At 41.2% G+C, this 14,758-nt stretch overlaps 1 protein-coding gene across 1 annotated transcript in view; it reads right to left on the reverse strand.

Moving 5' to 3' along the window:
* KNDC1 (kinase non-catalytic C-lobe domain containing 1) overlaps window positions 1-14,449 on the reverse strand; it is a 130,247-nt gene extending 115,798 nt beyond the window's left edge. The window contains exons 1-3 of the mRNA XM_077822240.1: window positions 14,348-14,449; window positions 9,971-10,169; window positions 3,765-3,823 (exon numbers count right to left, since the gene is read on the reverse strand). Of these exons, the coding sequence (XP_077678366.1) occupies window positions 3,765-3,823; window positions 9,971-10,169; window positions 14,348-14,449 (360 nt within the window). The remainder of the gene's footprint in view (window positions 1-3,764; window positions 3,824-9,970; window positions 10,170-14,347) is intronic.
* Window positions 14,450-14,758: the final 309 nt, after the last annotated feature.

Genomic DNA, 14,758 nt, shown 5'->3' on the forward strand with positions numbered 1-14,758 from the left:
AAACGTCTTTGAACAAAAGACTCTAGCTTGCTAAATTAAGTTTTAGTCTTAGAAGCATATTTTACTTTTGTTTGTTTGTAGTCATTTCTATCCTTATTCCTTATACTTAGCATCACTTAAACCTATATCCTTTTGTTAATAAACTTGTTATATTTTTATCGTAAGCCAAGTGCTCTGACTGAAGTGGAGGGTTTGTCAAGGCCAGTTAAGTTAATACTGTCTCTTTAAAGGAGTAGCAAACTTAACTTCAGCAAGTGAGCTGAACACTACAGAGCAGATAGTTTGGGGGAAATTTTAGGACAGAGGTGGTGTTGGGATCACCTTGCAAAAAGTAAGTGGGCAGTGAAAGCCAGGGTGTGACTTGCATGCTTGTATTCTGGATGTAGGTGTCAAGGCTGTGAGCCACAGCATCATAGCATTTAAGGCACTCAGAGTTGCAGGGAAGGTGGTGACGCAACCCTTTACTGGTCTGGGTTAAACCCCAAAGTGCCACAGTGTGGAATTTCAAATTTAGACGCACACCTACAGTCAGGCTGACACAAAAGCTAGAGCCCCAATCAAGGTCTAGGGAGAGCAGCCTGGTAGAAGTTACAGCATCATCAGGATATTGCCTGAGACCACACTGGCAGACCCATCACACAGACCCTGAACTCCCCCGCTACACACTTCCTACCCCTGCCATTACACTGTGCCCTCATACCCTATTGGGGATTTTATTCTCAAGACTTCACTATAGTTAAAAGAAGTGTGGTAGGGTAAAAAATTATATATATAAAAATAAAAAAAACTACTACACTTTGTTTCCATCTCTTAAAAAGGAAGAGATCACAGAGTTATCATCAATACTTGTGCTAAATGTTAAACTTGCTATAGGCAGAAAAAAAAATCAAGAAGTGCTGAATGCACATGCAGATTTGGATTAAACAGATCAGTTAGTTGGAACATAGGTGAAATGAACAGCTGTGCTATTAAAAAAAATTTATAAACCACGTTCACAGATGGCAGACATCTAAGTCTTGCATCTAAATGCAAGATCACATTCTAGAACCGTGGGGCTGTGCTTTAGCGACCCACTGTCCCAGACTGAAGGGTAGTTTTGTGATATGGACAAACAGCCATTTGACACTCGGTTGAAACTAGCAACACTTTTAACCCAAGGCAAACTCCTACTGTACTGAGTTGGTGATGGAAACAAATCTATTGAAGAACTCTCAGTAACACAACTATTTCTGTTGTGCCTCTCTTATCGGTCAAAATTCACTGATCACCATGCTAGCAAACTGTGATACAAGGGAAGGGGAGGTGGGGGGGCGGGGAGAGAGGGAGCTGGGAAAACGTACAGTTGGTCAAACTTTTGATTTAGAGAAGAGAAATGTGTCTCAATATTAGTTCATATAGAATCTAAACGGTCTTTGTTACTGTGCTGAGTAAACCTTCATTTTTTTAATATAAAAGCAGGCAAATATTGAAAGACAGCAAAAGACCAGATCAGGAATATAAACAATACTTGTAAGCAATAAGTGCCTTAAAATTAGTTTATTTCTCAGCCTCTTTTATAATAGTGTGCATTTGATACTTTGTTTTCTAGAAATGCCACTGTCTACTGGAACCAGAGCAGTGTCCTTGTAAAATAGGTTTGACGTTTTGGGGGTAGGTCTTTAGGCCTGGGGTACCTGTTAAATATCCATAATTTATTGATGTCAGATATAGCCAAAACAATTAGAAAGTCAACATTTGCATAACTTAAATACAGATCCCTCTCCTAATCCAAGTACACTGGGGAAAATGGGGTTCTCTCAAATACCATTGCACTGCAGTGATGACCCTTGTAAGAGAGCATCTATAGTAATACAGTTGTATATACACGAGGTACATATACAGAGTGAAAGTGTTCAGTTTCACTAAAAGCATCATGATTCTGAATGTACAGTACAGAGAACTGAGCATCAGTTTGTCCCTCTGCAGGCTCAGGATGATGAGAGCTCTGCTTAAGTTTCTAACTTTGTAACAAAGAAAGAGACGTCTTGTATATTTAACTGTTCTCCCTCTCCTTCCCTCCAGTGGGTTCAATATAACAGAAATATCTAAGCACTGCCACAACAGACATTATGGGATTTTTAGTAGACATGGATAAACGGATCTGGAAAAAAAAATGGCTTGCACATCATCTAAAACAAACTAAGAATTGAGGACTTTTAGGACAAGTACTCCTCCTCCAATTCTCAAATCCCAAAGTTGCCTCCAACATTTGATTTTCAGAACTTAGAAACTCTCCCAATACCTCTAGCTGCAATGAGTCTCACATCTCAAGGGTTCAGAGACTTCCTAGAGTTGGCAGCAGGGAAGTAGCAATGCATTCTGGAGCACTGCTGGGTCAGAAAAGCTCAAAATCTTTGACTTCCAAACTACTGGCCAGCCAGAGGCTTACACATGGCACACAAGACCAAGCTCACCAGAGGTAAAGGCCTTTGGACTCAGAGAGAAGACAGGCTTGCACAGGAAAAAAAAAGACCTCAACGAGCTGGAATGAGAATGCAAGACTTGATCAGATGTAGGAGGCCTATCTGGGCATAAGGAGTAGAGAAAATATTTATCCCTCCTGACCTGAAAGAGCTGCAGGGACATCAATCTAAAAGAGAAAAAGTTTCAGTGCCTCTCAGGAAGAAATAGCCACCAACTATATCTTTCTCTCCCAAAACAAGTCAGAATATAAAGAACATCCAGTGTGCAAAAACCTGGAAGTACAGACTGTCAAGCAATTTGAGCTCTGATTGCCTATGTAATTGTAATGATGGCCAAGCGTTCATGGTAGTGGGTAGAGATGAAGAGGAACTCATGTCTCTAAAGCTTCCAGAACTGTATTATACCATAGTCTATAATTTTTCTATTTCTTTTTCATCCTCATATTTGTAGAGCTTAATTGGCAGACACATTTAAAAAAAAAAACAAACAACAAAAACCCACATTTGCTGAGCAAGAGAGAATTATAAAAACCTAATTATACAAAAGATAGGCAAGCATCAAAATAAAGTTATTTGTATTAGATTATGTGGAAACAAAATAGATTTACTTGTATCTTGACTGACAACAAAACATGCTGCCCATTAAACCAATTTAGGTATTATCTAAAATACAAGCCAAAAAACATTAAATAGTATATCCAGGAATTTCAATAGAAAGTAACAAAAACAAAACATTCTTGTAATACTGCTATGGGATGGCTGATTTGGGAGACTAATGAATTAGTGTAAACAATTTAATACTAATTTAATTTAACAATGTAGAGCATTTGTGGATTGCAAGGCAACAGACATCCATTTGTTTCTTCATTAAGCCAAAGATAAAATTGTTGATTGCCCCACCATGAATTATTTTATTGAAGAAGATAGCAAACAAATGTTATATTTAGTCATAAAAATTCATGGCTAGTCTCTGAACAAACAAATATAACCAATGAAGGATAAATAAAACAATTCAGACCAGCTGTGGTTTAAGGCAGACCAATATACTGTTCTTGCAAAAAAGGATTTTCATATTTTCAGTTAGTGAAAAATTGTTTAATATAGAATTAACATACCATTTTACTTCCCTAGAAATTTCCATTTAATACACATATATATAGTCTGCGTTCCCAAAATAGTATACCCATTCATGAGCATTAAATACAAACATTAAGACCGTATGTTGAAGAAAAACTATAAGCATTCAGTATTGTAAAAATACCAAGAATACCAACAAGATCTATATCTTTATCTGTTACTTGCCTCAAACGTGTTACCAGTGATATCAAATTCTGGTGGGACAAAGGCACCTTCTGGATCATCTATAAAAAAAGAACGCCAGATTAAGAAATTGACAATGATATATGCATATAGCACGTCTTGACAGTTTGATGTCACAAAATGAAACATCTATATAATTGACAAGCCTGTTGGTTCTCACACCTCCAAGCTACAAACACAACTCTGTACAGAGCTGATGGTTCCAGTGCTGTAGGGGAATTATTAATTCTAACCAAAAGGACCCTTTAATGATTACATAGGGAAGTATGCCTTTCTGTACCTTATTTCTAACCATCCTGAAGCAGCAAACTATCACTCTCCCCACTAAGGAGCAAAAAGATTAAAGTCAGAGAAAGAGAGATAACCACTATTTGAGACACCAAACTACCAACTTAATATTTTTAATCCCCTTCTCTCTGGGAACCTGAAAGTTCTCAGACCGCAGCTGCGGTCAGGAACTGAGGCCAGGGCTGCAGCTGGGGCCAGGAACAGAGCCGGAGGACAAGGCTGGGGTTGTGGCTGGGGGTGGGAACTGGGAATGGGGCTGCACCTAGGGCTGTGGCCAGAAGTGGAGCAGAGTCAGGAGCTGGGGCCAGGGCCAGGAACCAAGGCCAAAAGCTGTGGTTGGAGGCAGTGATGGAGTGTGGTTGGCGGTGGGGCGGGGCAGGGTGGCGCTCCCTCCCCACTGCAATGGGGGCTGATCCAGGCCCCACCGCATTCCCCCAAAGATTCTTCCATGCCCCACTAGCGGGGGGCGCCTCACAGTTTGGAGACCACTGCCTTATAGTGAAAGACTCAAAGAGCGCAATCTATTTAGCTTAATAAAGGAGAAAGATAAGATATAACTTGACAACACTAAGTACCTGCATGGGAAACAAATATTTAATAATGCACCTTCAGTCTAGCAGAGATAGGTATAACACAAACCTATGGCTGGAAGTTGAAGTTAGACAAATTCAAACGGACAATAAGGTGCAAATTTTTGACAGCGAGGATACAACCATTAGAACAATTTGCCAAGGGTTGTAGTGGGGTTTCTCCAAAACACCAACAATTTTAAAATCAAGATTAGATATTTTTCTAAAAGATGTGCTCTAGGAATTATTTTGAGGAAGTTCCATGGCTCGTGTTATACAGGAGGTCAGACTACATGATCACAATGGTCCCTTCTAGCCTTGGAATCTCTGAATCAAAATTCCAAGCCAGTAACCAAAGGAAAGAGATTTCCCAAGGCCAGCTAATAAAAGCTTATAGGAGTTTGCCTTCTGTCCGTTACTTCTTAGAAGTTACAGAACAAGCACATGTAGATAAGTCTTCCCAGCCATCACCTGTAACTAACATCTTCTGAGATGAGGAAGAACCAAATCTCCATCTCAAAGTACGCAACCCAGTTGCTTGCTGACCTCATGCCACAAATATGACTGATGCCCTTGTGGGCCTCTCCAGCCAGCACGCCGACATAGCTGCTCACTTCACTTTCCAAGCCAAATCCATACAGAAAGACCAGGAGCGAAGCTCTTCAATTAGAGGATTTGGGCCTGGACCACAGCTTGTAAGTAGATTATTGCAGCAATGATGCTGCATTAATGCCTATTTGGCAACTCAGTCATTGGGGGTATAACTATGGTGGTGTTTTGGTGGTGTTGCCCCATTTGCCTGAGGGATTTGGCTCCAAAGGCTGGGTTATTTCCCTCAGAAGGGGAGAAATGTTAATTTTTAGACTTACAAAATGCTCTTAGAGTTGATCACATGTATAACAAATTTATCACCCAAGACTCAATGTCAAATGAAGGCTTCAAATCAGACAGATGTTAAAAAGCTACAAATCCTCACCCCAAAAATCTCTTTCTCCAACCCATCCTTTCAGGCAAACATCTGGGTGAACAAGAGTCCAATATGTCAAGCTGAAGTTCTATCAGAGCAGTGGGAGGCAGGGAAAAACAAATTCCAGAGCCTAAGAATTTTAAGAGCTCTTCCTGCCTCCAGTTGTTTAGATCTAGGTGATAACCTGGGCATCTCAGCTGATCTAAGCTGCTGGGGAACAGAGCAACCATCACCTTTAATTGTACCAGAAAATTAATATGCATCTAGTAGCTGTACTGTGTTCATCAGTGAAGATCATGAAGGAAAGCTACCTTATCGAGATCAGAAAATGTAGGGATAAAGCGAGACAGGCTAAAAGTCAAGTAGAGTTGGACCTCACAAAGGGAATTAAAAATCAACAGTAAAAAGGTTCTAGAGCCATATAAATAAGAAGACAACAAAGAACGAAGAAGAGGTAGGACCGCTAAACATTGAGGATGGCATGGAGGTCAAGGATAATCTAGGCACGGCCCAATATCTAAACAAATACTTTGCCTCAGTCTTTAATAAGGCTAAAGAGGATCTTAGGGATAATGGTAGCATGACAAATGGGAATGAGGATATGGAGGTAGAGATTATCATATCTGAGGTAGAAGCGAAACTCGAACAGTTTAATGGGACTAAATCAGGGGGCCCAGATAATCTTCATCCAAGAATAAAGGAATTGGCACATGAGATTGCAAGCCCATTAGCAAGAATTTTTAATGAATCTGTAAACTCAGGGGTTGTACCATATGACTGGAGAATTTCTAACATAGTTCCTATTTTTAAGAAAGGGGGAAAAAGTGATCCAGGTAACTACAGGCCTGTTAGTTTGACATCTGTAGTATGCAAGGTCTTGGAAAAAATTTTGAAGGAGAAAGTAGTTAAGGACATTGAGGTCAATAGTAAATGGGACAAAATACAACATGGTTTTACAAAAGGTAGATTGTGCCAAACCAACCTGATCTCCTTCTTTGAGTAAGGGATTTTTTAGACAAAGGAAACACTGAAATCTAGGTAAATTAGATCCACTGTAAGGCATTTGATACAGTGCCATATGGGGAATTATTAGTTAAATTGGAAAAGATGGGGATCAATATGAACATGGAAAGGTGGAAGAGGAATTGGTTAAAGGGGAGATTACAGCGAGTCATATTGAAAGGTGAACTGTCAGGCTGGAGGGAGGTTACCAGTGGAGTTCCTCAGGGATCGGTTTTGGGACCAATCTTTTTATTACTGACCTTGGCACAAAAAGTGGGAGTGTGCTAATAAAGTTTGCGGATGATACAAAGCTGGGAGGTATTGCCAATTTAGAGAAGGAACGGGATATCATACAGGAGGATCTGGATGACCTTCTAAACTGGAGTAATAGGATGAAATTTAGTAGTGAGAAGTGTAAGGTTATGCATTTAGGGATTAACAACAAGAATTTTAGTTATAAACTGGGGACGCATCAGTTAGAAGTAACAGAGGAGGAGAAGGACCTTGGAGTATTGGTTGATCATAGGATGACTATGAGCCGCCAATCTGATATGGCTGTGAAAAAAGCTAATGCGGTCTTGGGATGCGTCAGGGGAGGTATTTCCAGTAGAGATAAGGAGGTGTTAGTACCGTTATACAAGGCACTGGTGAGACCTCACCTGGAATACTGTGTGCAGTTCTGGTCTCTCATGTTTAAGAATGATGAATTCAAACTGGAACAGGTACAGAGAAGGATTACTAAGATGATCCGAGGAATGGAAAACTTGTCTTATGAAAGGAGACTCAAGGAGCTTGGCTTGCTTAGCCTAACTAAAAGAAGGTTGAGGGGAGATATGATTGCTCTCTATAAATACATCAGAGGGATAAATACTGGAGAGAGAGAGAGGAATTATTTAATCTCAGTACCAATGTGGACACAAGAACACATGGATATAAACTGGCCATCAGGAAGTTTAGACTTGAAATTAGACCAAGGTTTCTAACTATCAGAGGAGTGAAGTTTTGGAATAGCCTTCCAAGGGAAGCAGTGGGGGCAAAAGATCTATCTGGCTTTAAGATTAGACTCGATAAGTTTATGGAGGAGATGGTATGATGGGATAACATGATTTTGGTAATTAATTGATCTTTAAATATTCATGGTAAATAAGCCTAATGGCCTGTGATGGGATGTTAGATTAGGTGGGATCTGAGTTACTACAGAAAATTTCTTTCCCGGGTATCTGGCTGGTGAATCTTGCCCATATGCTCAAGGTTTAGCTGATCGCCATATTTGGGGTAGGGAAGGAATTTTCCTCCAGGGCAGATTGGAAGAAGCCCTGGAGGTTTTTCACCTTCCTCTGTAGCATGGGGCATGGGTCACTTGCTGGAGGATTCTCTGCTCCTTGAAGTCTTTAAACCACAATTTGAGGACTTCAATAGCTCAGAGATAGGTGAGGTTTTTCACAGGAGTGGGTGGATGAGATTCTGTGGCCTGCATGTGCAGGAGGTCAGACTAGATGATCATAATGGTCCCTTCTGACCTCAATATCTATGAATCTCCTTTCATAAGACAGGTTTTCCATTCCTCGGATCATCCTAGTAGCCCTTCTCTGTACCTGTTCCAGTTTGAATTCATCCTTCTTAAATGGGAAACCAGAACTGCACACAGTATTCCAGGTGAGGTCTCACCAGTGCCTTGTGTAATGGTACTAAAACCTCCTTATCTCTACTGGAAATACCTCCCCTGATGCATCCCAAGACCGCATTAGCTTTTTGCACAGCCATATCAGATTGGCGGCTCATAGTCATCCTATGATCAACCAATACTCCAAGGTCCTTCTCCTCCTCTGTTACTTCTAACTGATGCGTCCCCAGTTTATAACTAAAATTCTTGTTGTTAATCCCTAAATGCATAACCTTACACTTCTCACTATTAAATTTCATCCTATTACTATTACTCCAGTTTAGAAGGTCATCCAGATCCTCCTGTATGATATCCCGTTCCTTCTCTAAATTGGCAATACCTCCCAGCTTTGTATCATCCGCAAACTTCATTATCACACTCCCACTTTTTGTGCCGAGGTCAGTAATAAAAAGATTAAATAACATTGGTCCCAAAACTGATCCTTGAGGAACTCCACTGGTAACCTCCCTCCAGCCTGACAATTCATCTTTCAGTAGGACCCACTGTAGTCTCCGTGTTAACCAATTCCTTATCCACCTTTCAATTTTCATATTGATCCCCATCTTTTCCACTTTAACTAATAATTCCCCATGTGGCACGGTATCAAACGCCTTACTGAAATCTAGGTAAATTAGATCCACTGTGTTTCCTTTATCTAAAAAATCTGTTACTGTCTCAAAGAAGGAGATCAGGTTGGTTTGGCACGATCTACCTACTATTTCCCCATGTTTATTCCCCCCCCACACACACACACTGTTACTCACACCTTCTTGTCAAATGTTGAAAATGGGCCATCCTGATTATCACTACAAAAGGTGGTGTGGGGGGGGTTGGTTCCCCCCCGGCTGACAATAGCTCACCTTAACTGATCACTGTTTAGTATAGCAACACCCATTTTTCATGTTCTCTGTGCGTATTATAGATATATCTATATCTATCTATCTCTTCCTACTGTATTTTCCACTGCATGCATCCGATCAAGTGGGTTTTAGCCCATGAAAGCTTATGCTTGAATAAATCTGTTAGTCTCTAAGGTGCCACAAGTATTTGTTGCAATGTGAGAGACTAAGGCTCTTGAGATTTTTGCTGATTTCATCTTATCCAATAATAGACTTTCATTCACAATGAAATCATAAGTCCTTTTGTGAATGGCAGCATCCTCATGTTTCCAATGACACATAAAGATCTTACATTCCGCCACATGCAGACACCACTCAATCCTCCATTCTGTGAAAGCTTTATCAGGTCACATCTATTCTACTGCTAGATCTACAGCCAAATACCCACCTTCTTTAGCCATACTTGTAATTTCATGGACATATTTTAAGTGGTGAGAGAAGCAGCACCGCGATTATGCTTTGCCCATACTTTCAGACATGCAAACTCATGTCTGCACAAGTCCATAATTTACTATGTTTAAAATGTAAGTGCAATAAATTCATGTGGGGAAAAAAAAATCTGTGAAAACAAGTGGATCCAAGATCTTACTAAATTCAATCAGAAACCTTTATTCAATATTAGCATAACTAGTAAATGTAGAGTGCTTATATGGACCGCCATTCATCCATTTATCAAGAAATTCTGCTTTGCAGTCTAATTAATTCTACATCAAAGTTTGAAGTGTATAATGTTTTATTACATGCTCTCAGCATGACTTTGCATACTTTTTAACAAATTGGCTAGAAGCATAAATACTTACCACTGAGCTGTTCCATGAAGCACACATTGCCATTGGTGTTAAAAGCCAAAGTGTCAGGAGTAATGCAAAGTGTCTGGAAGATTGCTGAATGGGAGATGCTCTTCATAGAATGGCTACACTCCAGGCAAATTGCCCAGATATCTTGCTCGGTAAGACAGCTATCCCGCAGTGACAGAATATCAGCAAGGGACACATTCTCCTGCCAAGACATGAATTCAGAAATTACTCTGCATTTGATGACATTACTTGTAGCTAATTGTGTCAAATGTCATATACAATACACAACCTGATGTGATTCTAGCAAGTTCTCAGACTTCCTAGGACAAAGAATTTAACCTCCCACTCCTACCCCTCAAGTATTTAATATAAAGCATATTCAGCACAAAAAGTGTCTTAGGGGAAACAGTCAACCTGTGCAAAGATCTTACATTAACTTCAGAAAACAGGTATTTTTGCAATATATTTAAATTGAGACACTCCTGCACCACACTAAAATGAAAGGATAGTCTTGAGGTAAAGGCACAGGGTCATAGGAGACTTGGATTAATTTTCCAACTCTGCCACAAGTTTCCTGTGTGACCTTGGGGGAGTCACTTCAAGCTCTTTTTCCCTCAGTTTCCCCCACCTGTCTCCTGAACGGGGCCATTGCAAGGTTTAATTAGTGTTTGTAACTCTTTTGTGAGCCTCAGGTGGTGCAACACATGTTTTGTGTTGGATTTTTTTTGTGGGAGGGGCATAAGTCAAAATTTTAGATAAACAGCCTCCAGGTGCCTGATGGTTGCCCCAGGTTTTTGTTTATCCAGTGCTACCTAATGGTCAAGGTAACAAATAAGGCGGTCTGTCTTCACAGCTGTGCTATTTATTAGGCTGTGTGTGGGAATTCCAAGAAACGTGGCGAAAGCTCTGTTGGAGACATTTAGAAGTTTGTATTGCTTTGTTCAGTCTAGTTTAGAGTAGAGAATAACTTTACATTGGCAGGACGATGCACTGGAAGATCTGACAGGCTCTTTCAATTTTTAACTTCTATGACTGTATGCTTTAGGAAGCTGCTTGGATAAAAAGCTTATGGCTAGAAGTGCCATGCCTAATAGCTGTATTATCACACAACAATTACTATTGCCAGCCCCCCAGGATCGCCCTAGAATCTCCAGGAATTAAAGATTTTTTTTTTATTAAAGATTGTGTCATGTGATGAAACCTCCAGGAATCCTACACAACATAAGGACCCCAAGATAAGGGTAGTAACCACAAGAAACGTATTTGCCTTTCCCAAGCAACTTTAAAAAAATGAAACAATTGGGCAAAATTTCAAGCTAGATACATACTCATTACAATTTAGTCAGGAAAAAAACATAGTAGCAATTTTCTCAAAGCTCTAATAAGTAGTTGACATTTCTCAGACCTCCAAAATTCCAGATATTTAGAACTGAGTTTAGCTATAAAAAGTTAGTGAAGGGTTTCGGGTTACAGAATATATATTTTACAAATATCTAACAATTGATTTTTGTTTGTTTTTCTTTTGGGATGGAGTAAAGGCAAATTTATTAACATAGTCATTAATATTTGTTACTTCTGTATCATTGCATTCAGCATCACTTAATGGGAAAAGTATTCCCAACGTTAGAAGCACCACCATATTGGTCTTCTGATTCTCCTTTCTCTTCTCTTTCCCAGTCTGTCTCTTCCACTTCCTCCTTCAGCATCTCCCTCTCTGTAACACCTCCCAATTCTATATTATTGGGCTCCTCTTCCACCCCCATGCTCCCTTCTCTTAAAAGGATCAGAAATAAAATAATGCTAAATCTTGAGGAGATTTTCTAAACATTTAAGGGATTTAGGAGCACATTGATTTTAGTGGGATTTGTGTTCCTAGATCTCTTAGGCATTTTTGAAAAATCTTTCCTTCAAGTTCAAGGCTCATCAGGCTTTCAAGTTAACATCTCAGTGAAATAAAAGGGTCAAGGAGAACCCAGACTCTTAGAGCCATTTCTTATAGTCATCTGTAGACTCATAGCTTGTGTTATCACACAGATCATATTTGGAAGATCATAGAATCATAGAATATCAGGGTTGGAAGGGACCCCTGAAGGTCATCTAGTCCAACCCCCTGCTCGAAGCAGGACCAATTCCCAGTTAAATCATCCCAGCCAGGGCTTTGTCAAGCCTGACCTTAAAAACCTCTAAGGAAGGAGATTCTACCACCTCCCTAGGTAACGCATTCCAGTGTTTCACCACCCTCTTAGTGAAAAAGTTTTTCCTAATATCCAATCTAAACCTCCCCCACTGCAAATCTTTATCATGAGGTTAGAAACCCTTTGAAGGAGACAAATGAAAGCTTAGATTCTGCAGATTCTGCACATGCTTTGTGGTCCAGAGGCAACCTGGATGTTTGCCACCAGTAAACTATGCCATAAGACATACTTAAATGTGAAAGACAACATTTTAAATATAAAGAGGCATCTGACAGAGTGAGCAGAGAAGAAATAGAATATTCTTAGACAAACCAGACTGCAAAAAAGACATTTCTCAAAACAAGAATATAGAGTATCTATTCAAATGGGGACTTTTAAGAGCTTGCCAGGAATGGCAGTCAAGCTCCATTTAATAAATGCCTAGCTCTTCTATAGAGCTTTAAGAGATTAAGAAGTTGTTTTCCCCTCCACCACCCACACTTTTAGGTCTTCAACTTTTAATCACTCTTCTTGAATATTCCTAAGAATGCAATAATTGTGTCAGTAAGCACCCTTAATATCCTGAGAGCAGTTTGAGAGATCTTCCAAAGGGTAGTCATGGAAAACTTATTGAATCATGATTCATACACCTGCAGAAGACAATAATCTTGTTCAGTCTGAGGAATAAAAAAAGGTATCCCCGATTAGTTTCCAATTTGCTAAAGGATTTGGATTCACACTCAACTCTCTTGAGAGCAAAAACGATTGTGCTAAATCTTCACCATGTGACAGGCTCAAGGAAACAGAGGTCACCGGACAATGTCCAAAAATGGATTACCTGATCCTACTTGAGTTCTTGAAAAGAACTGCAGCCAGTCCCTCCTCCAAATTATTTATTATTTGCATTGCTAAGAGCTTTCTCTATGGTTTAGGCTACTCCCTCTTCACAGTTACCACTTGATGGATTCTACCCTTGAAATTGACAGAGAGGTAAGAAGAAAGAGAAAAGTGCTATTTAACAACTGAACCCAATGCGCGAAATGTATCCATCACTAAACTACTAGTTAAACTATTTCTGGTCCATGTTATCCAAATGCTAGCCAATCTGGCAAGCAACACTCTCCAAATCATTCCTTGAGTTATGAAGGAAGAGATCAATAATGCAAGAGTAGAATTATGTATGACACAACAACTCAGAACTAGAGACAGTTCCATCTTTACATGTTTGTTTAGCACAACAGTATAAACAGACTTAGCCTTTCCGACTGCCTGTTAAAGGCCCTTAACATGGCAACAGCGAAGCTTTCACAGAAGAAAAAATGGTTTGCTGCTTACTGAAGGGGATTTATGTGATTTTGTCTGATTAAGAGTCATTGTTATTAAATGCTACAATGAAGTCATAGTCCAACATTTGTGACATTAGTCTGCAGACTTGACAATAATTATGATACAACAGTTAAATCATATTGACGAATATGGGGTATCAAGAAGCAGGGTGTGAGGGAGTAAATTCATTAGGAACACAGGTTTCTGGGATTATTAGGAAGAGGGGAGCAAGATAATCTTATTGACATGAAACATGTCTCTGTATGGCCCCTAAATATATTTCTCTAGTTCCTATGTAATAAGACTTCCCAGACTTTTGATAACTGCTAATCATAAATCCTTGCCCAGAGATGTTTGCATGCTACAGTTTTGCAGGAAAAAGATAGTTCAGAACATTTTCTTTATAACTTACTGCTTTGAAGAGTAAAAGCAATTTGCCCTCACAACTTTTAAAAGGTAGGAGAATCCGGCTCTTTCCCTACAACGGAGTTAAGATGATCGGGTCCCTGTGGCAGTGGATTTATATCCCTTTGACTGGCCAGACCGCGTTTACCACAGGGTTAGTTCCCCATTAAGTCCACACTTTCCGCTTTCGCCCAGCTCGCGCAGCGCAGCGCCCCGCCGTAAAGAACCGAAGGCAGGGAAGGACAGGCCGGGAAGCGCAGGCCAGCAGCACCGCGACCGGAGAACTAGCAGCGGAGTTGCTGACACAAACAAGTTCATCCCGAGAAGCTACTCCAGCAAGTGCAGCGCTGGGGCCACAGTCTGCTGCTGGGAAGGGTCGGTCTCGCCCACAGGTGCGCGCAGTAGCCAGAGCTCTTCAGGGACGAGGGCGGGCTCTTGCCAAGGGGGGTGGGAGGCTGCACTTTGGCACACTCACCTCATCCTCCAGCAGCGTCGGCAGCGGCTCGAAGTCATAGCAACCCACCTCCTCCTCCTCCTCCTCCGGAAACCCGGCCACTGCGGCTTCCACAGCCTCCATGCCGCCTGGGGAGGAAGCGGCAGGCGAAGTCTTCACCCCAGCAGCCTGGCTGCGGGCTCCAAGCCCAGCCCTCTGCGGCTCATTCCCAGCGGCTGCTCGGGCCCCCCCGGGGCGGCTCCCCGGGGCGGCCCCGGGCTGTAGCCCTGCCCTTGGCCCGCAGCGCGGCACACAGGCACCTCGAGCCCTCCGCCCCACCCACGCCGCTCGCTTCCCGCTCCCTCTCCCCGGAGTGCCGCGCCCTGCAATCCCTGCCCGGGGCACGCCGTGCCTCCGCCCCCCGCCGCTTCGCTAAGGCAGCGATCCCATAGT

This window comes from Eretmochelys imbricata, chromosome 7, assembly GCF_965152235.1.
Source record: "Eretmochelys imbricata isolate rEreImb1 chromosome 7, rEreImb1.hap1, whole genome shotgun sequence".
In the NCBI taxonomy this organism is placed as follows: Eukaryota; Metazoa; Chordata; order Testudines; family Cheloniidae; genus Eretmochelys; species Eretmochelys imbricata.